This window comes from Colias croceus, chromosome 8, assembly GCF_905220415.1.
Source record: "Colias croceus chromosome 8, ilColCroc2.1".
In the NCBI taxonomy this organism is placed as follows: Eukaryota; Metazoa; Arthropoda; class Insecta; order Lepidoptera; family Pieridae; genus Colias; species Colias croceus.
Window position 1 is genome coordinate 8688878 of NC_059544.1, and position 20853 is coordinate 8709730.

Sequence of the window (20853 nt, forward strand, 5' to 3'; positions counted from 1 at the left end):
TTTAAAAACAAATTTTATATTTTTAATGCTATCACATCTTAGTGCCTACTGTTTTTATTTGTTTTGTATAATTAAAGATTCTATGGCGTTAAATAAATAATTCATTCCAATTTTTATTCACTATATTTTATCAACTAAAAAAAACACATTATTCTGTCCCTTTGCATCTCAATAATTAATTCGATTTAAAAATTAAAACACAATAATTTAAACTAACTGTTCAAAGTTTTCAACTTACACGACGCAGCTTGTTACACTCTATTTATAAATATTATTTTGTTAAAACGATCGATTTCTGCCTAATGTTCACTTTAATGTGCACTTTTTTACTGAACTTTTTTTACTTACGTTAACTGAGTATTTAAATTTTAACTGTATAATAAACACAAAAAAAAACTACCAAGAGCATGTTTGACTCCGGTGCAGGGGTTCTGCATCAAACTCTACTTTTTGAAGATTGACATATGTTGAAAACAGGCTGAAATACAAGCATATTAAATAGAAATATATAAAGTATTTTCATATGCTATTGATTTAAAAGGCAATGAAAAGTTGCATTTTCTTTATTACGAAATTTTCATCAGTTTAATTTATTCGTAAATCGTATGCTCTACATTTTTGCACAACCTATATCTTAAGGATTAAGACGTGAACTTAGGTATAAATATTTTTCAAATAAACAGGCATTTTTAAATTATTGAATAATTAATTATTAGGCAATACGTGAAACCTGGGATTGAACTGAATTCATTCAAACTGATACTACTAGTAAAGTATTATATTATTAACTGAGCATAAACTGCAAATATGAAATTCTTTCATCAATTGCTCATCCATTCTAAAAGCATGTACATCAATTACACAAATACAAGTAGGTACTTCATAAAACTACTAAATAGAATATACTAAATATGTAGATGTTCTCTCTCTGTTATTTAAAAAAAATATATATAAAATACGAAAATAACGGTTTTTTACAACTTTCCATTTGGCTAGTGAACTCTAATAACTGGTTTTAAGTAGGTAAACATTTGTGATCATTTGTATTTAAGTGTGTAAATTTAATGTATAATTACCTAAAGTAAACAATTAAAGACGGCATTGAGATCATGCTCGATATATGATTAATGATTATTATCAAAAGTGCTTTATTAGTTCTTCATCTCAAAAAAAAACGTTTAGGTAGGCAAAGGCAAAAAAATAGGTACGTAGCCTGTACGTTAATCCCAAGGAATTGTCACAAAAGCTCGGATTCTACATTAATTTTAGATAACTTACTCTAAAAATAGACTTTTTCAATAATAATTTGTATACTGTATATATTATGTATAGTACTTTGTAAATCACCTTGTATATTGGACATAACAGAAACGACTTTTATTGAACTTCTCGATATCGAACTAATCAATAATTAAACATATTATTTTATATAAATTTCAGAGCCGAAGGTTGGCAACACCAGAACTCCATTATTCTTCGCAAGTGATACTATACTGTATACTGTATAGTGTATATATTATTATTCCGTTACTAGCATTCCGCCCGCGGCATCGCCCGCGCAGTCAAAGAAAAACCCGCATAGTTCCCGTTCCCGTAGGATTTCCGGGATAAAACCTATCCTATGTCCTTTCTCGGGTATCAAAATATCTCTATACCAAATTTCATGCAAATTGGTTCTGATTGAGTAACAGACAGACAGACAGAGTTACTTTCGCATTTATAATATTAGTATGGATTTGTTTAATTACCAAAAACGTGAAACAATGATTTTTGATTAGTCTTATTCACAGTGTTACATTTGTAACGACTAAGGTACATTTTATTGATTCATATTTACGTCTAGATTACAAATTTTCAATTTGCGTAAATATTAAGTACTGTTAAGTCTAAGTATTACCTACTTAAGTACATTTGAACAATTTTCGAATACAATACCTAAAACATGAAAACAGCTTCATTTTATAATGCGCGAAGAATATATTTTTATACACTTTCATCAGTTTCAGAAGCGAAAACTTATGGTAAATCTCGTTGTTGAGTATTCAAAAAATCACGTGTACATAGTCACGATTATCACCTCGTTCATAAACATGAATCACGATGACGACTGTCTAAAACGTGACGAAGTATATAGAATACTAGCGGTCCGCCCCGGCTTCGCCCGTGGTACATATTAACGTTTTCTCTACATAAGAACCATCCTCGTACTTCAAGGAATATAATAAAAAAAGAATTATCGAAATCGGTTCAGCCGTTCTCGAGTTATGGAATTACAACGAAAAGTGGCATTGATTTTTATATATTAGAAGAAAGATAAGGATTACTAGAATCAAAATTATTCGATTTTCTTTCTTCCTTTGGAAAAAACGTATTGGGCTGGTAAGAAATATTGAAAATAGGTAGAAAAAGAAAGGTAAGAGGAATTAAAACAAAAACACCGTTTTTTTAATTAAATTTATTACATAACAAGGCTAGGCTCAATATTGAATTATTGACATGTACCTACATTGTACCAAAGTATAAATTCTACTTATATTTAAATTAATAAATAATAGACTCTCTTTACAAATTGTATAATTGAGTATTTGAATAAAAAAATTTTTTGTGCTAAATGGAAAGATTATATATTAGTTTTATAACAAAACTATTTTTTTTTATTTTTTTTTTGCAATAATTCAAAAGTTATTTCAAAATAAAAATAGTTTGGAAAATCCAAAAGTGCACGCCTCATAATCTCATCCTTTACAATAAAATTGATTATTTATAAAGAGTACGTAACTATAAATATAAAAATGAAATAAAATAAAACATTTGGAAAAGTAAAGAAAGCGGTACCGTAATAATTGAGCTATTTTTCTTGTGGCCCCACCCAGATGTGAAACTGCGCAGGTTTAAGGGACTGACTACCAACTTATTTTTTTAAACCTTGGCTTATAGTATAAAGAATCGAGTTTATAATGGTGAATTTTGAGTACACTATAAAAAAAAAAAAAGTCGATATTTTTTTTGTTTATTTAATAACAATTAAACCACATCGAATCAGACCCTGAAAAATGAAAGGGTTCTATTCCTGAGCATACTCAAGCGTAAGAGAAAAAAAAAGACTCGATTAGTAAAGTATTTCGGTCGCTATCGTGTTAACAAGAAAATCCTCCGCACATACAGACACACGGACGTCCAAGACAGAACTTTTTTAAACTGTTTTTTAACTAGTTTAAATAACAAAAATGACATCAAAAATATCATGAACGTTAAAAATAGTGTTTTTTCTTAATATGTGTGTGTATGTATTATCTTACAAGTGCAATGTATGATACATAAAGACATTTTAAGTTTGAAAAATCAGATGTTTTGCGCGAAGTGACAGTAGTACCCACCTCAACGCTTCGCTTATGAGGCGTGCAATTAGTCTTTGAATCCAGTACCGAAAACACACCGACAACTCCCGAAGCGTCACCCGGACGCGTGTGACGTCATAATGTTAGTTTTCACTCATTGCAGTTGATACAAAAACGTATACAACTAATGTACAACTCAAGTACAACTATAACATTTTGACGTCACATCTATGGTGACCAGTCATGGCGCGTTTATAGTCACGTGATTTTAATTTAAATTTCATCAATTTTTAATTGCTTATTATTAATTGAAAAACATTTTTTTTTGCATTAAATATCAATATTATTAATAATAAAGTTTTAAAATACATGAAAAAAATCAATAATTTTTTTTTATTCAAATACTCAATTAGTTACGTCTTACACTTAAGTATGGTGCTATTCATAACATATTTCGTAATATTTTCAGTCCATTCTCAGAATATATTTAACAATACATAATTTGTTGATCCTTCCACTTTTAATTATTTTTACCACTAATATCTATTTAAAAATTAAGAAAAATGGTAAACCGCATTAAATTGTAGCATAAAGCATCGATATGTATAAAGGCTGATTTCTGTGCTGGGATTTAATTTAGTTTAATTTATTATATACATATATAATATGTAATGTGTATAAAATATACAATTTATTAACATTTAATTTATAACAATTAGTGTGTACGTTACATAGGTATTCTGTGAACTTGTTTCAAATCTTTATTTTATAAACACATATTATTGAAACTAATTAATATTAATTTACGATGTTTGTCGAAATAAATCAAACAAAATTATGAAGATAAATATCGTTACCTATAAATTAAACGAAATTTTACTTATTAATTTTAACAATAGCTACGATAATTACGGGTTAATTTTGTGATCTGATATTAATTTCTCAGCTGTTTCATTACTTCTCTTGACTTCGAAACTACCGTGGCGAAAGTATGATTCAATCTCTTGTAAAGACCGACCTTTTGTTTCTGGTAAATACATCCACATGTAAAACAATAACAGATAAACTATACCCCCGTTTAAAAAGAAAACTCCGTGATATCCTATGGAAGAAAACATACCCGGTGCTAATTTTATTGATAAGAATTGAGAAGGAGACGCCGTGACTCCTAGTAAAAACAAACAAAACGACTTTATTTCCAATGGAAATATTTCACTTATTATAGCTTCTAGAACTGCATATGGACCGGCACTAAGGATAATAAAGTAGGAGGCCAGCAGAAGAACTTTCATATATGAAAAATATATGTTACCGGTTGGTAAATAGCATAAGCAAATAGCGAGGATAATCAGAACAGTATTTGAAATTATTCCAAGAGTCAGAATCATTGTTCGTATTTTAAGTTTTTTTATGAGAAAACAAGAACACAAGACACCACTTATCGTAAACATATCCACCGCCACTGTGAATAATAAAATATTTGAACTGCCAGTTACTTCTTGCATTAAAGTTATAGCGAAAGTAGAAAATAAAACACGACCCGAAGCCACTCTATAAATGACACTAACAGTACTCAAACCCATGATCTTCCAAAAATATTTGTGTTTAATAGCTATGAATAATTTAGACAACATAGTGTGACGATTTTGTAATGTGAAAGATCTTTGCTTCGTCTTTTCATGTATTATTAATGTATCGATTTCGTCACAAGCCTCTTTACTAGAACCACGTAAAACTTCAAATGCTCGTCTACATTCTTCAAAACGTCCCTTTGACGCTAACCAAGAAGGGCTTTCGACCCAAAATATTGGGAAAATAATTGATATACTCGTGGGAATTATTCCTAAGAGTGCTACGAGTCTCCAGTTGAATAAAATACTTAATATATGACCTATCATTATACCTAGAATGGGTCCAGCACCACACACTAAGTTCGTGTACAATGAACGATTATCTGGAGAAATATATTCGCCTATGTTCACGTATGATACAGTGAGTATGCTTCCGAAGAAGGTGCCAACTATTACTCGAGATATGAGCAGCACGGCTTTGCTCTGTGCGTAATATAACATGATCCAGGTTGCAAGGATGGGTGTACTCAGGAACATGACAGATTTTCCACGGCCCATGAACTGGTCGGTAATGGCTAAAAGGGCAAAACCGCAGACACCCATCAGGTTCAGTATTGAGGCTAAAAAGATAAAGAGAAAAATATTTTAACATTTGAGGCTTTTTGAAAATAACTGGTAATTATTCAAATTATTCAAATTCCACTTTAGTTAACTATTAGAAAAAATCACTTTAATATTTAAAATAATATAGGTAGCCCACATTTTTAAAGTGAAACTTCTTTAGGCGCATTAAGAGTACCTAACGTTTCAAGATCGCGTAACGGCAATACAATCACGTCATGGGGTATGGCGACAATTTTGGTATCTGGGAATATTGCCAAAGAAGTTTCATTCCTGACACGTGTGCTCGGTACTCACGCTCTTTTTTGGCCCTTAATAATATGAATGTAAAATAATTATTTGACAAGTTTTATTAATAAATTAATATTCATTAAACTGGACTTCTTATATGAGTTCCTAAATAACCTGTTTCTATGTTTTTAGTCGAGTTAACTAACATCTCATAATTTATAGTTTATGATAATCGATAACTTCAATTTAAATTAACGAATTGTATAATTCCTGATAAACTCACACAAAATTAGAACTTATCTATAATAGTACCTACTTTTAGGTTAATTATTACTTATTATGAGGATTTTATCACAATTTCACAATTCTTCCTTCACTGATTGCACAAAATTAATACCTATTTTCACCTACCTATCCAAGAAATATCCTCTTCTGTAACAGGTATGGGACTGTCTGGAGCACGCAGTGCATCTATCATGCCAGATAATTGACCATAAATATATCCATCAGAAATGTTGCTAAACAGCATTCCTATGATGACTAACACCTGAAATTTTTAATAGAAAATATAAAGACACTTTTTCTAGGTGGATTAAGTATAAATCAAAACATAAGTACGTATAGCCTATTGTCACTTCTAAAGTAATGAAGTATTCGAATAGTGAAAGACTTTAAAAATTGGGCGAACTAATAAAAATCTGTGTTCCTTTTGTTATATTACAAATATAGACAAAATATAATTTGTAAAATACATTAAGTGTAGTAAAAATGTGAAGCATTATTATTATAACATCCATCCATCGCTTATGTCGCTTATAAATTATTAAATATACATATAATACATGACATAAACGATGTCTAAGAATTTTATTGCAATTCTTGATTGATATTACAGTGTTATTTTGTACCCACCATCGACAACTCTATTACTATATCGATTCTCTTAATAATCAAAATATACTCCATCCTGTTTGTCAGGGAAAGGCCTTGACAAAAATGAAAAATAATCCTAATCCTTAAAATATAGTAATCCTTAAAATTGCATTTACAGTAAGCGAATAAGGCGTTGAATTAAACCAATAATTTGTGTTTATATTATATTTAAAAGCAAAAAACATTTTCCAAAGAACTCTACATTGTTTACTTCAGGTTTATATACTCACTATTTTTTATTAACCGTATCAAATATATTGTAGTAGTTATTAATGAATATTATCGCGTACAAAAATAGATGATAAGAAAAATCTGCGAGAAGGCACTACGGAATAAGTGACGAACTTACGCGTTCGATTCGGTTCATTATTTACCATCAACGAAAAGTTAGAAATTAGAATGTTCGACATATTATATATTGCATCTTTTCAGCAGCTTATAAAAAAAATTGGGAAAAACTTAACATAATGATACACGAGACAAATGCGTAAATATTTTCGTTTTAATTGAACGATCAACCAATATCTATTGTAGTCACTGTTTTTAAGTGGTTGGTAAAGTCTCTATGAAGAGAGCAATTAACAATAGAAGAAAATTTTATTAATATTTCTATTACAAACACAATGATTTTATATGAAAAAAATAAATCAAAACATTATAATTATTCATTTGTAATTCGTAAATCTTTTTTCTGCGACAAATATAAATAATTATTTTATAATTAAACCAGCACTGGATTCTTAAATAAAGTTAACCTTACCTAATTGCGATATTTTTAGGTAGGCAAGGTAAGGAAAGTAAACGATAACCTTAGATCATTAAGTAATGATCTAAGACGATAACACATAAAGATATATATATATATATAGATATTAATTTGGTGGTAGGATTACTAAACTGTGGAACATTTAAGGGAGTTTTGTCAGTAACCTGAACAACATATCACAACATTTTAAATGGAATATAATATTATCTAAATATTAAAGAAATTCTGAAAAATCAAATAAGTGCAGAAGTTCTCTTTATATTTGGGCTGTCCCAGATATTAACAATATGAAGTAACTATCCTGCTATCAATGGTGGGTAAAGAAAATATTCTTAACCCACCCTTTTTAATAATAATGTATTTATAGTTATCAATAAATATAATAAAAAAAAAATTTTCACCTGTTTTTTTGTAAGTCCTGCCATCGTTATATATTATATAAACCACACTTATACAAGCGTTCCATAAGCTACTATAAGTTTTACTAATAAAAATATGAATAAAAACTCGTAACAAGAATTCTTTAACACATATATGTTGATCGATTTCCAATTAAATTAGAACCAATCCGGACACTATATTTGCTCGAGTTGAACTAATATAAATAAAATATATTTTAAACCTTTTATACTTTACTAAAATATGCCCAACTTCATCACAATTAATTGAATCATTCATCACTATTCCTACATAATGTCCTGAGGACGGCTGGTAAAGCGCGTCACACACGGTGAAGATACTATATAATATATTTTATGTTAAGATTCTCTAATATAAAACGTTATAGTATCTTAAGATATCCGGTATCAGCGTTCTGACCATTATTTTTCTTTTTGTCATTGCGTACCTAAGACCCCTGTAGAACCGCCATCCTGTTACAAATGACCCGAAATTTTTTGGGTCATTTGTAACAGGATGGCATGTATGATGATTATAGTATCTTCACCGTGTGTGACGCGCATTAAGGTTGCACTAAAATGTTTTAATTGAAATAACGAACTTTAGAATATTGGAAAATAGAACATTTTAGATAAGGTTCCAATAACACAACACACAAATTACAAAATACTGAAATCTACTGTATTTTTGTATAGCACTGCTATCTATATAAAGTTGGTTAATATTTCTCCCGAATTGAATATTTTATATCTCCCAGACTTTCTACTATCAGGAATAATTGTCATCATCATCAGCACATACCTACATGTTCCTACTGCTGGGACTCGGGCCATAAGGGTACAGGCTATAATCCACCACGCTGGCCAAGTGCGGGTTGGCAGATGTCACATGTCGTCGAACTTTTGATACTTCGACATCTGCATCATAACGCAGATGTAATAATCTAACGCCAATGCTGCAGTTTGCAAATTTTGCGCTGTGAATCATGATGCTTGCAAGGAAAATACAGGGTTACTTGTAAAACACCAGCAACCTCGCAGGACAAGATAGCTAACATTTGTTCTACAATTTTTTCATAACGCAATAAATTATTTTTAAATGTTTTTTTAAGCCTTTATTGTACTCTCCTAACATTTGTAAGTCTATGTTCTATTCATTATCGAAAGGACGACGCGACGCCCCCTTCCCCCTCTCGTTCGCGTCTTGTTTACGTAATTTTTGGGATGCGCGTAGAGTTTATAATATTCAATCGGAAAATTAAATTAATATTTATTTTTGTATGAAAATAAAATCTAACAAATTATCAAAAGTCGTAGATCAAAATATGTTGTTACTTATGATGTTAGCTATCTTGTCCTGCGAGGTTGCTGGTGTTTTACAAGTAACCCTGTATACCTAATCGAAGACGATGGGTGGCAATGTCACATACGTAGATTATAGATAGCTAATCTCAAGCCTCAATGGTGTTGGAAAACTTGTATTTATTGCAAAGGACGAATTCAATTTATCGCAGAAAAAGGTCTCTTCAAGGGTATTATTATGAAATGAAACTCTTTCAAAAGTTTTTGCTCGATTCTATTCAAAATAGTTTCTTAACTACATGTTTATTGTTTAATCGTGATACCCAGGCAATATACCCACATACAGACAGATAAACAAAATAATTTTAAATTAAATTTTTCGTCCAGACACTATCACATAGAGTGCCATAGAAAATTTTTTTCTTTGTAACTTAAAAGTAGAGGATTATAAATGTTACTTTTGTTATATTTAACTTATTGGGGGTTGTAGTAATTTATTTTTTTGGTCAAGCAGATTCTCAGTTAAACTGTAGGTCGTAACAAGCAAACCCTGTAGATGTAGATTCTATAGTATCACATTATTCATAATATTGATATAAGTAGTGTATTTATGAATCCTCATCTATATTTAGATATTTGATATAAATTTCATTGTAAGGAAAGCTGTAAATAATAAAAACAAAAACAAAAAATCTCAAATATATATTTGATCTTTTAATTATGTATTCACATTTGATCTTTTAATTATGTGTCACAATGCACATTACAATAAGTGTTATGGACTACCCACTTTTTTTTCTTTATAAGGAATCAATTCTTTCACCGGTTCCCTATCACATACCGTTTCGAATCTACCAAGGCGAAAGAAAACTTCAATTTCCTGTAAAGATCGGCCTTTTGTTTCAGGCAAAAATGCCCACAAATAAACCAAACAAAGAAATACTATAAAGGCATTTAATAAGAAAACACCATGATATCCCATCGACTCAAACATACTAGGAGCGATTTTTATAGCTATAAATTGGAATGTGGTACCAGTAACGCCTATTAAAAATAAACAAAACGATTTAATTTCTAGCGGGAATATTTCACTAACTATAGCTTCGAGTACCGCATACGGCCCGGCACTTAGAATAATAAAGTAAGCGGCGAGCAGAAAAATCTTTACGTATGAAAAATATATGTTAGTACTCGGTAAAGAATATAAACAAACACCAAGAATTACGAGTAGAATGTTTGAAATTGTTCCGAAACTTAAAATCAGTGTACGCAACTTTAATTTCTTAACAACAAAACAAGAAAGCATAGCACCAGTTATTGTAAAGGCATCTACAGCCATCGTAAATAGTAAAATATTTGAACTATTAGTTATATTTTGTATTAGAGTGATAGCAAAGGTAAAAAATAAAACACGCCCCGATCCTACTCTGTAGGTGACGTCGACGAGGCTTAAACCCATAACTCTCCAAAAAGATTTAGTTTTGAAAGCAGTAAATAATTTAGCCAATATTGTATCACGTTTTTGCATGGAAAAAGTTCTTTGTTTAGCCTTTTCGTGTGCGATTAGTTGGTCCAATTCATTGCAGGCCTCTTGGCTGGAACCACGCAGAGCTTTGAACGCCGCTCTACATTCATCAAACCGACCTTTGGAAGCCAGCCATGATGGGCTTTCTACCCAAAAGATTGGTAGAATTATGGACAAACTTGTAGGGATTGTTCCAATAAGAGCTACGTGCCTCCAATGCAATAAAATACTCAACACATGACCTATCATTGTACCAATAATTGGGCCAGCTCCGCAAACTAAATTAGTATAAAATGATCGATTCTTCGAAGATATATATTCACCTATGTTAATATACGATACAGTTATAACACTTCCAAAAAATACTCCCACTATTATACGTGAAAACAACAACACAGTTTTGCTTTGAGCATAATACAAAATAATCCATGTCACGAGTATGGGTGAACTAAATAACATGACAGATTTTCTTCGTCCAACAAACTGGTCTGCAACCACAAATAAGGCGAATCCACAGACACACGTTAAGTTCAGAATTGAAGCTGAAAAAAGAAAATAACGTTAAATATGAAAAGATTTTAAAACTGATGCGCTGGACCGATTTTGTCAAAAAACTGCTTATTCTGTTATTAAAATTATCATTTCCTGAGGGATACTAAGTGTGAATATTAAAGTTGCTAACTCCACAATCTACAAAAGACACACTATTTTTAAACAATGTAATTAAACACATATACAGGTATATACCTACATAAGAATTAAAAAAGCAATCAAGTGCGTGACTAAAATAATATTGATGATATTTTAACAAGTAGGTACATGCAAATGCAATACATAATATTACATAATAGATGATATTTCCTACGTACCTATCCAGGAAATATCTTCATCTGTAACAGGTATGGGACTGTCTGGAGCCTTCAGAGCATCTATCATGCCAGACATTTGACCATAAATGTAACCATCCGATATGTTTATAAACATCAAGCCAGTTACAACCAGGGCCTGAAATATGTATTTATATGTTCGATCGAAGAAAGAACGAACATGATTTTGGCTACTTAATATGCTTGCTTTTTAACACAAGTTATTTATAAATTTATAGTTTTTAACACAGTTTATTATAAATAGGCACACATAAACAGAACACCGGCATGTTATCCGCAGAAATTTTCTTTATTTTTAATCTAGGTAAAACTATCCAGCCTTTACTTTGCTTTTTCATGAAAATAGCATAATTAAGTAGCATCTCATATTTATTTGAGAAAATAAACTCATTTAAAAGTGGCTGTTATTTTAACATAGATAATTCGATTTAATTTGGTTTGCGAACCGTTAAAATTAACCGTAATAAAAACCAAAACCTACTAATGAAAAATATCACGACTCTACAAAGAGCAAAAATATTTATAAACAAAAGCTAAACCTGTTTTGTTGTAAGCCTTGTCATAATTCCAAAATTTCATACATAAACTTAGAAAACAAAACTAAAATGTGAAAATGTGAAAAATATTACATTAACACACGAACAACACACTAACACTGAAGTAATCTGTGTTTAAAATGAAAACTTTATTTTGTCTCGGCTGTTATCCACTAGTTTAATATGTAAGATAATGAAACTCTACAACTGAAAACTATAAAATACGTTAGTTGCATAGAATTTCTTGTTTAAAATTCACATACATTTAATATAAATTGCAAGCGCTATCGCATTAATGACGAACATACACTATGTCTACGACATTTGGAATAATTTGTATTGGACACAGAGGTCAAACAAGTTACTTCGAAAAATAAAAAACGCCGTCAGTATGCTTCAAATCGTCTATCACTCTCATATATTATTATAAGATGAACCTCTCAACATAAATATTTCAGGAATAAATAAATATTTCAGGACGATTTTCACACACAGCACGATCTAAAGATTGTCTGTGCCAAATTTCATCAAAATCGGTTGAGATGTTTATTAGTGAAAACCATACATACATACATAATTACAAACATTTCCTCTTTATAATATTAGTATAGATTATTTAGATTTTCTGTGGGCCTGTGGCCATCACCAATATGTTCTTACAAATAATTAATAAAAAATGTTTGTATTACTCGAGTGCTACATACCACCGAAACTAGCGCCCCCCCAACATTTTATTTTTTTACTCCTAAACCAGATCAAATTTAAAAAATCTAGCTCGGTACTTTGCTAGTATATTACTTGTAGTATTTTTGGTATTACTTTTCATTATTTTGCATTCGGTAAATTAGGAGAACTTTTGATTACCGCCAAAAGTGGCCACTTTTGGCGGTAATCAAAAGTTCTCTAGAATAATGAACATTTAGAATAGTGAAAAGTAATACCAAAAATACTACAAGTAATATACTAGCAAAGTACCGAGATAGATTTTTTAAATTTGATCTGTTTAAGGAGTAAAAAAATAAAATGTTCGGTGGCGCTAGTTTCGGTGGTGTAGGCCTCTTAATATACATAATAGATACATATCTTACACTAGCTCGTAAATTCATATTAAGATTAGTTTAGGTGGAATTTTATAATTATAAAAAGTTATGTACTGCAATCACGTAGTAAGGAACAAAGATGACTTATAATTTATTGTACAAAGCTATTATATATATTGCATAAAGATATAACAAGTTACGTTGCTTAACAAGTTACTATAATAAATAAGTTATAATTTACATTCCTATATACCTAACTAAATTCGTTTTATTTAACTATCTATTGGAAGAATTAAGTTCCTACTGTATTTTAATTCGGCCGGTATAATTTTTTTTCTTTTAGATGTATGTACACCGATTACTCCGAGGCTTCTAAACCGTTTACGTGATTCTTTTTTTATTCGATGCGGGATGGTATCGAATTGGTCCCATAAAAATTTTAATCGGATAGGCCTAGTAGTTTTTATTTTATGAGCATTTTTGTCTGTACTCGATGACTTAATTGAAATGTAGCAAGTAACTTTGATTCACTTTCCGGTAACCGATTGAGCTGAAATTTTGTATACGTATGTAAATTGGATAGCGATGAAACATTATCATGACATAGAGCTGATTTGATGATGGAATCGGAAGGTGGCCATAGGAACTCAGTAATATATTGACTCAACTTTATCGAGATTGGGCTCGTTTGATTCGTGTTGAAAAATACACTAAAAAGTATTAAATAAATTAAATAACTGCGTTAAAAACAACCGACTTCAAAAACGGAAAAGTAATAAATAAAAAATATATATTATTAATTACTACATAATATTATTTAGATGTGCTATTTATTAAATAGGTTTGAAGTCGGTGCCAAAAACTAAGCACTTAGTATTAAGCCCGTGCACCGACATCAAACCTTTTTAGTAAATAGCACATCTAAATAATACTTAAATAATATGTAGTAATTAATAATATCAAATCTTTTTTATTTATTACTTTTCCGTTTTTGAAGTCGGTTGTTTTTAACGCAGTTATTTTTATTTTCTTGTAATTTTTAACAATCTACTTAGGTATATTTGCCTTCACAAAATTGTATCTTTTATTTTTTACAATTCTGGTATTGTTTTAAAATAAATAAAATATCATATTACATATATATTAAAACATAAATATTGCACATAAATCATAACAAACCAATTAGCAATTACCATAAGAAAGAATTCAATTCGCACATAATTATTATTAAAGCAATGATTGAATCGATTACTGAACAATCGACCTTCTTAGCACACAATAATTTATGACTTGAAAAACTAGAGCAAAATAAACCTATCTGAAATACATAAATAGCCTATAATTTCATAGAATTAATTTGGCAAAGTTCGGCATATCAATACGATTTTTTATTAAATTGTAGATATAAACATCATTTCTAACAAAAGTGTCGGATAAAGGATGGCGACGGGGAACAAATCGAACTTAAACCTCAATTTATTTCATGAATATACCCATCTTTTAATAGGTCTTAGCTGTGATGTCACTACATAGTACAAAATAAAGTCGCTTTCTCTGTCCCTGTCCCTTTTTATCTGTAACACTACGCACCGGATTTTGATGCGGTTTTTTTAAATAGATACAGAGATTCAAGAGGAAGGTTTTAGTATATTATTTATTAGGGTTTAGATAAAGTGGGCGGAAACCTAGTTTAATGTATAATATTACATTTGTTATAAGTATTTTATTGTAGAAGCAGTATTTTTGCTATAAATACTTTGTCCCATACTGTCAGTTAGGTATGTCCACTGTCCAGTAATGTATAAAACTTTTAGTTCAAACTCAAACATTTATTTATTCATCTAGACTACTTTTAGTAGGTAGCACTTTCGAATCGTCATTACATAAGTATTTTTAACATTTACCACCGATTCGGAAAGCAGTATCTATGGAGAAAAACCCGGCAATAGAAACTCCGTAGTTGCTCTTTTAAAATCATGTCAATATTACACAATCTGTAACTTATATCTAACTACATAATATATCATAATATGCCAAAGAACTGTCCTATGTCCTAGTCCAAAATAATTATTGAAACCGAAGTAGGTATGTAATGGCTTTCGTAAACGAGGAACATACCTACCTAATATCAAAAACAAAAGGCGCTTAAGGACGTCTTTGAACGAAGGTACTTAAGAGCAAATGAAATAATACTGTTTACACTATCAGAAATTTCGCACTGTAATCGAATCAAGTCATACAGACATGTCTAATGGCTTCACATTTGTTACAGTGTTAAGTCGATAACATTTTACGATCGCTACGACATTCAATTGGTGACAATTATCAGTGATAATATAAAAAATCTTATAGTACCTACTAAACAAAATACATATATAGCTTTTATATAGATACTCTTGCAACGTTGATCTTTATTATAGTACTAGTTGACCTTTGTATCGAATAACTTTGAGAAAGTGAAGAAATTTTGAATTGATTTTCGAAATACTGAAATGAAAATTCAGAACTTTATTTGGTTAATGTCCCGACATCGTATCTAAATTCCATACGTCAATCTAAGAACAAGAATCCTGGAAATATGAGATACTATTCTCGAAACAATTCGTATTAAAATTTTAATCTATCAACCAACTTATTAATTTATTGTAGCGTTTCAACGTGGTTTAATTTTTAAACACTCTTATAATTTATTTTTAGAAAATCTTTGTTATAAGAAAGCTATTGGAAATGCATTTGTAAATGCATTCATTCATACAATGCTGTAGCCTGTATGTCCCTATAATTGTGAATGACAGTACCTATATATTTTAAGGTGACGACCAATAATACAAAATACATTTCTAAATAATTTTAATGTAAGAACTTACACTTATTTCGCTATTAAATTACTTACAAAAAAAACTAAGTTACATTTTATGAACCTAAACTTAATAAACTACTTAGGTACGTTTGGAATCGTATGCACCTACATAATATCTACACAATGCAATCATATACGATATTCTAATACTGAACAACCATAGAAATCTAAAAAACAGTGCCTAGTTGTTATTTAGATTTATATGTGAACAACACTGAATCCGAGTTTTCGTTTACACTAAGATCGATAACTGAAATTAATATGATTTTATTATATATTGGTAATGATAAAACTCAAAATACTGTATTTTCTGTTGTGCAATGGACTCAATTTTTCCTTTCAACTAAAACTACGTTCGCGCATTCATGATTATCTAATGCATGACCGTTAAATGTTCCAGTTTTGAAAAACATTTCAATTTCTTGTAAAGTTCTGCCTTTCGTTTCAGGCATGTATATACTTAAATATACTAGACAAAATGATACGATGAAAGCATTGAATAAAAACGTGCCGGAGTATCCCATCGTCGCAAACATACTTGCAGCAAGTTGAACTGTTAAGAAATGAATTCCTCCAGCCAAACCACCCGATAAAAAGCTGCTAAACTCCTTTATCTCCAGCGGGTGAACTTCCCCGATAAACACATCCAACACGGGATATGGGCCAGCACTTACTACAATGTAGTATAAAGCCATGAATACCACTTTAATCCACGGATACCAGGTTTCATTCGGTACAAAATATAAAGACGCACTAAAAACTACCAATAAAGTATTCGAAATAACGCCTGAGGTAAACAAAAGCTTTCTCATTTTAAGTTTTTTTATTAAATAAAATGAAACAGCAGCACCGATTATTCCGAATCCATCAACAAGCAACGTAAATAGCAATACGTTCGTGCGACCAGTGATTTCTTGTAGCATAGTGATTGCTAATGTATTGAGTAAAATACGACCAGCAGTAGCTCTATAAATATTTACAACAAATAGCGTTAAAGTTAATTTCCAGAAATACAACTCTTTACATGCAAAAATAACTTTCTTTATGTCACTGAACCTAGAGCTATGTCGTGCAACATAATCACTTTGATTTTTCTTCTCATACTCTATAAGATGTCGTAATTCTAGCTTGTTATCTTCATTGTCTTGACGCAATTTTCTAAAAGCTTTCTCACACTTATCAAATTTTCCTTTCGATGCAAGCCAGGACGGACTTTCGATCCAGAACAATGGTAGAAGACAGGCCAAGCCTGAAGGAATTAAACCCAAAAGTGCAACGTTTCTCCAGTCCATCAAAAGGCTTAATATATGACCTAACATTACGCCAGATAAATTACCGAGAGTAATGATTATGTTACATGCAAACTGCCTGATGCTTGGAGGGAGATATTCACCACAATTCAGAATGCTTTGACAAAATATACCACCATACGACACACCGACGATTACCCTTGTCAATAGAAATATGAATTTGTCTTGTGCGAAATAAAGCGCAATCCAGCATAATATTACAGGAATTCCAAGAATAGTAGTAGAAAATCTTCGTCCAATAGCTTTCGATAAGATTCCAACAAGTACAAATCCACATATGCAAGTTATGTTGATTGTAGAAGCTGAAAAAATCACACTATGAGAATTAATGTTAAAATCAATTATAAATAAATATTTTTCCCACTAATAGATACAATAAATATCAATGTTTGTGAGGATACTCTTTCACAAAAAATTATTGGACAGATTTGGATGAAATTTTACAGTAATATAGGATAGAGACATCAGATACATGGGCTATAGAATAACTGTAGGTACAATTACCGATCCATGAAATATCATCTTGAGTTACCGGAATAGGGCTGTCTGGTGCCGCTAAAGCATTTATCATTCCAGACATTTGTCCAAAGATGTAGCCATCGGAGATGCAGCAAAATACTAAACCGGCAACGACGAGAATCTGAAACGTAAATCATAAAGCTTCTACATTAAAAAGTGTCAAAGTTATTTACTAGGTTCCCGTTATAGTTCCCGTTCTTGTAGGATTTCCGGGATTGCGTCGGGTATCAAAATATCTCCATAATTTCATGAAGATTGGTTCAGTAGTGTAGGCGTGATTGAGTAACAGACAGACAGACAGAGTTACTTTCGCATTTATAATATAAGTATGGATAACAGGAGATCAAGGTTGGGGCGTAAATTCGAGTATTTGATTTATTTTATATTCGATTTCATCTTTATTATTGTATCGACGGACAGGGACTAAGCCTGAATGATATTCAGCTACAGTGTTAATTATAATTTATAGGTAACAGTTAATGATCTAGCTGGCTTATGCATAATGTTTTCTTATCACATTAAGGTAAACATTGGACAAAAGATGCTGTTCGTCATTAATTGAACAATTTTCATTAAAATTTTAATTGACTAGTGGCGGCTAAATTCACTTTATTCATGTCATTACCCTTTTCCATATGTATAAATACATTACCTATGTGTGTGTTTGGTGTTAATTTCCTCACATTATTAGGTAGGTATACAAATCCATTGTGTAGTTTTAAAGATAAGTTTACTATGCTATGTATAGGTACATATATAGGGGCAGAGACAGCGACTTAATGTTAGCTTTCCGCCCGCGGCTTTGCCTGCGTTCTCAACGAAAGACCCGCATAGTTCCCGTTCCCGTGGGATTTCCGGGATAAAACCTATCCTATGTGTTAATCCACAATAATGTTACCCTCAATATGTGTGCTTAGTTTCATTGTAATCGGTTGAGTAGTATTTGCGTGAAAAAGTAACAAACACACACATACACATTAAGTTTTCTATTCTATTCTATTCTATTAGTACTAGTAGGATTTTCGATCCAATCCCCACCCTCCAGAGGGGTTAGACAAGTGACTTTCGTTTAGCGTAACGTTTGATAGAATAGATTATGAATGTATGAGATTGACGTAAGCTGTAGATAAATGTATCGACAGCTTATGTCAATCTCATACATTCATAATCTATTCTATCAAACGTTACGCTAATAGAAAGCCACTTGTCTAGGGGGGCTGAATGCCATACCTACGTAAATAATAAACGCCCCTAAAGCCATCTTCGCTAAAACTTATCCAGGTTTTAAGCCTTTTTTGGTATCTTCACCATATTTGAAATTTATACATTAGGTATATTTTAATGGTACAAAAAGTACCTATAAAATGAAATTAACCTTTTTTCTATCCTATCTAATACTTTTTAATTAAAGTTTTCGCAATATCATTATCATTGAATTGTTACAATTATTAGAGTAGGAATACAATTAGTACCTACCTACATATCTATGTAAATTAACTATGTTTAAATCGATTTATAAGATACGTGTCCCTTGAAATTAGATTGAATAATTTTCGGTTACTTCTAAAAAGTTAACTTAAATGTAAGTTTATAGAAAAAATTCATCAACACACTCGCAACTCCTGCATCGAAAGCGGCAAAACCTTAGGGCAAAACGGAACACGGAGAATTTTTATTGGGTGTTTATTACATACCACAGATAACTAATATCATATTTTTGTATAATGTAGGTACCTACTAGGTACATTAGGAAGTCCTCAGGGACAAGGGAGTCGGACAAAACTCTTTTAAGCCTTGGTATCGGTACCTAATGTGTAAAATGCACTCCACAGAAATAATTAATTAATTATTAACGATGACAATATAAAGAAAGAATAGGTACAACATTGAGATATTCATATGGAGACGACACCGCCTACATCACTTATGTTCCGCTCAACATACGCCATATGGCGCAACTGCACGTTCATTTTTTATTTGTTTTAAAGTGAAACGCATCGAATATGCCTTCGTGTGTGTTACGATATTGCACAAATAATACGGAAAAGTGCAAAGGAATAACTTTCATCGGTTAGTACCTAACTAGTAGAGCAAAAAAATGGCGCACAGATTTTGTTCGTGGTGTCTCCTCCATACGTAGTAATATTATCTCAATGAGGTACAATCTTATTTTCAGCCCACTTAATAAAAGGTTTTTGGCTGTATTTTTATCTTGGATTTAACTACTACCTCAGAACATTTATTTATTAATTATTTTGTTTTTGTATGATATCTACATAACCAAAAATATATATCTAAAAACTTACATTGTTTTTGTGACTGCTTTTAAACATATTTATTTTCGATTGTAATGTCTCTAAACTTTATGTAACTTCAAACTGTCCCAGCAGAGTACGTTTCAATAATGCCACAAAGGCCACAAACGTCTTTATAAATTGAATAACTTACTTTAGTCTTTAGGTATTATAATTATTCAATTCACATACCTACGTTAACAGAAAATTTAAACTTATTGACAATTTAACGATAAAATGTACCTAATTTTTTCAATGAAATTAAATACCATCAGAATAAACAATAAGTGATAGGTATAATATTTGTACTAGTGTATTAGGTAATTGGAATAACATTTTCCTTTGGAAACAGCTTGAACAAACATTTCTTTATAGTTTATGATATTATATAGATATAAAAAATTAAAAACCCGTTTCGCGTTGTCACGACATCACGCCGCGTGAACGGGTGGACCGATTTCGATAATTCTTTTTTTGTAACCTATATTCCTTGAAGTACGAGGATAGTTCTTATGTAGAGAAAATGTAAATATGTACCACGGGCAAGGTGGGGCAGACCGCTAGTATAAAATATATATACATAATATATTTATGTTACATTCATAGGTTCCATTTTAATATGCGAATTTTTTTTTTCATTAAAACCAAAGAGAAGAATTGCCTGGAAGACTTGTTATTGCTGCCGCTATTTTGTGCGTTATGAAATGAAATGAAATAAATTT

General features: G+C 30.9%; 3 protein-coding genes across 4 annotated transcripts; all 3 read right to left on the reverse strand.

Moving 5' to 3' along the window:
- Positions 1–3763: 3763 nt before the first annotated feature.
- Positions 3764–8035, reverse strand: LOC123693773 (facilitated trehalose transporter Tret1-like). Its single transcript, XM_045638986.1, has 3 exons — positions 7862–8035; positions 6173–6308; positions 3764–5529 (listed from the first exon to the last, which is right to left on the reverse strand). Exons 1-3 carry the CDS (start codon positions 7883–7885, stop codon positions 4247–4249), a joined length of 1443 nt encoding a protein of 480 aa, XP_045494942.1. The 5' UTR covers positions 7886–8035; the 3' UTR covers positions 3764–4246.
- Positions 8036–9847: 1812 nt separating this feature from the next.
- On the reverse strand, positions 9848–13272 carry LOC123693742 (sugar transporter ERD6-like 4). 2 transcript variants are annotated; one of them, XM_045638944.1, is made up of 3 exons: positions 13165–13272; positions 11555–11690; positions 9848–11227 (listed from the first exon to the last, which is right to left on the reverse strand). In XM_045638944.1, the coding sequence occupies exons 2-3, from the start codon at positions 11667–11669 to the stop codon at positions 9936–9938; spliced, it is 1407 nt and encodes a 468-aa protein (XP_045494900.1). In that variant the 5' UTR covers positions 11670–11690; positions 13165–13272; the 3' UTR covers positions 9848–9935. The 2 variants fall into 2 exon arrangements, with proteins under 2 accessions (XP_045494900.1, XP_045494899.1); XM_045638943.1 differs by lacking the exon at positions 13165–13272 and adding an exon at positions 12112–12255.
- A 2771-nt stretch (positions 13273–16043) lies between these two features.
- Positions 16044–18038, reverse strand: LOC123693946 (sugar transporter ERD6-like 6). The gene is made up of 2 exons (XM_045639213.1): positions 17823–18038; positions 16044–17620 (listed from the first exon to the last, which is right to left on the reverse strand). The coding sequence occupies exons 1-2, from the start codon at positions 17896–17898 to the stop codon at positions 16335–16337; spliced, it is 1362 nt and encodes a 453-aa protein (XP_045495169.1). The 5' UTR covers positions 17899–18038; the 3' UTR covers positions 16044–16334.
- Positions 18039–20853: the final 2815 nt, after the last annotated feature.

What these genes read in the sequence shown, in the direction of transcription:
- LOC123693773 (XM_045638986.1), bottom strand. Translation starts at nt 7,885, where the DNA reads ATGGCAGGACTTACAAAAAAACAG. An exon ending in CAGGACTTACAAAAAAACAG is followed by an intron (nt 6,309 to 7,861) that starts GTGAAAATTTTT and finishes TAAAAATTTCAG; the next exon opens with GTGTTAGTCATCATAGGAAT. An exon ending in AGAGGATATTTCTTGGATAG is followed by an intron (nt 5,530 to 6,172) that starts GTAGGTGAAAAT and finishes TTATCTTTTTAG; the next exon opens with CCTCAATACTGAACCTGATG.
- LOC123693742 (XM_045638943.1), bottom strand. Translation starts at nt 12,135, where the DNA reads ATGACAAGGCTTACAACAAAACAG. An exon ending in CAAGGCTTACAACAAAACAG is followed by an intron (nt 11,691 to 12,111) that starts GTTTAGCTTTTG and finishes TACATATTTCAG; the next exon opens with GCCCTGGTTGTAACTGGCTT. An exon ending in TGAAGATATTTCCTGGATAG is followed by an intron (nt 11,228 to 11,554) that starts GTACGTAGGAAA and finishes TTCTTTTTTCAG; the next exon opens with CTTCAATTCTGAACTTAACG.
- LOC123693946 (XM_045639213.1), bottom strand. Translation starts at nt 17,898, where the DNA reads ATGTCTGGAATGATAAATGCTTTAGCGGCACCAGACAGCCCTATTCCG. An exon ending in AGATGATATTTCATGGATCG is followed by an intron (nt 17,621 to 17,822) that starts GTAATTGTACCT and finishes TGATTTTTTCAG; the next exon opens with CTTCTACAATCAACATAACT.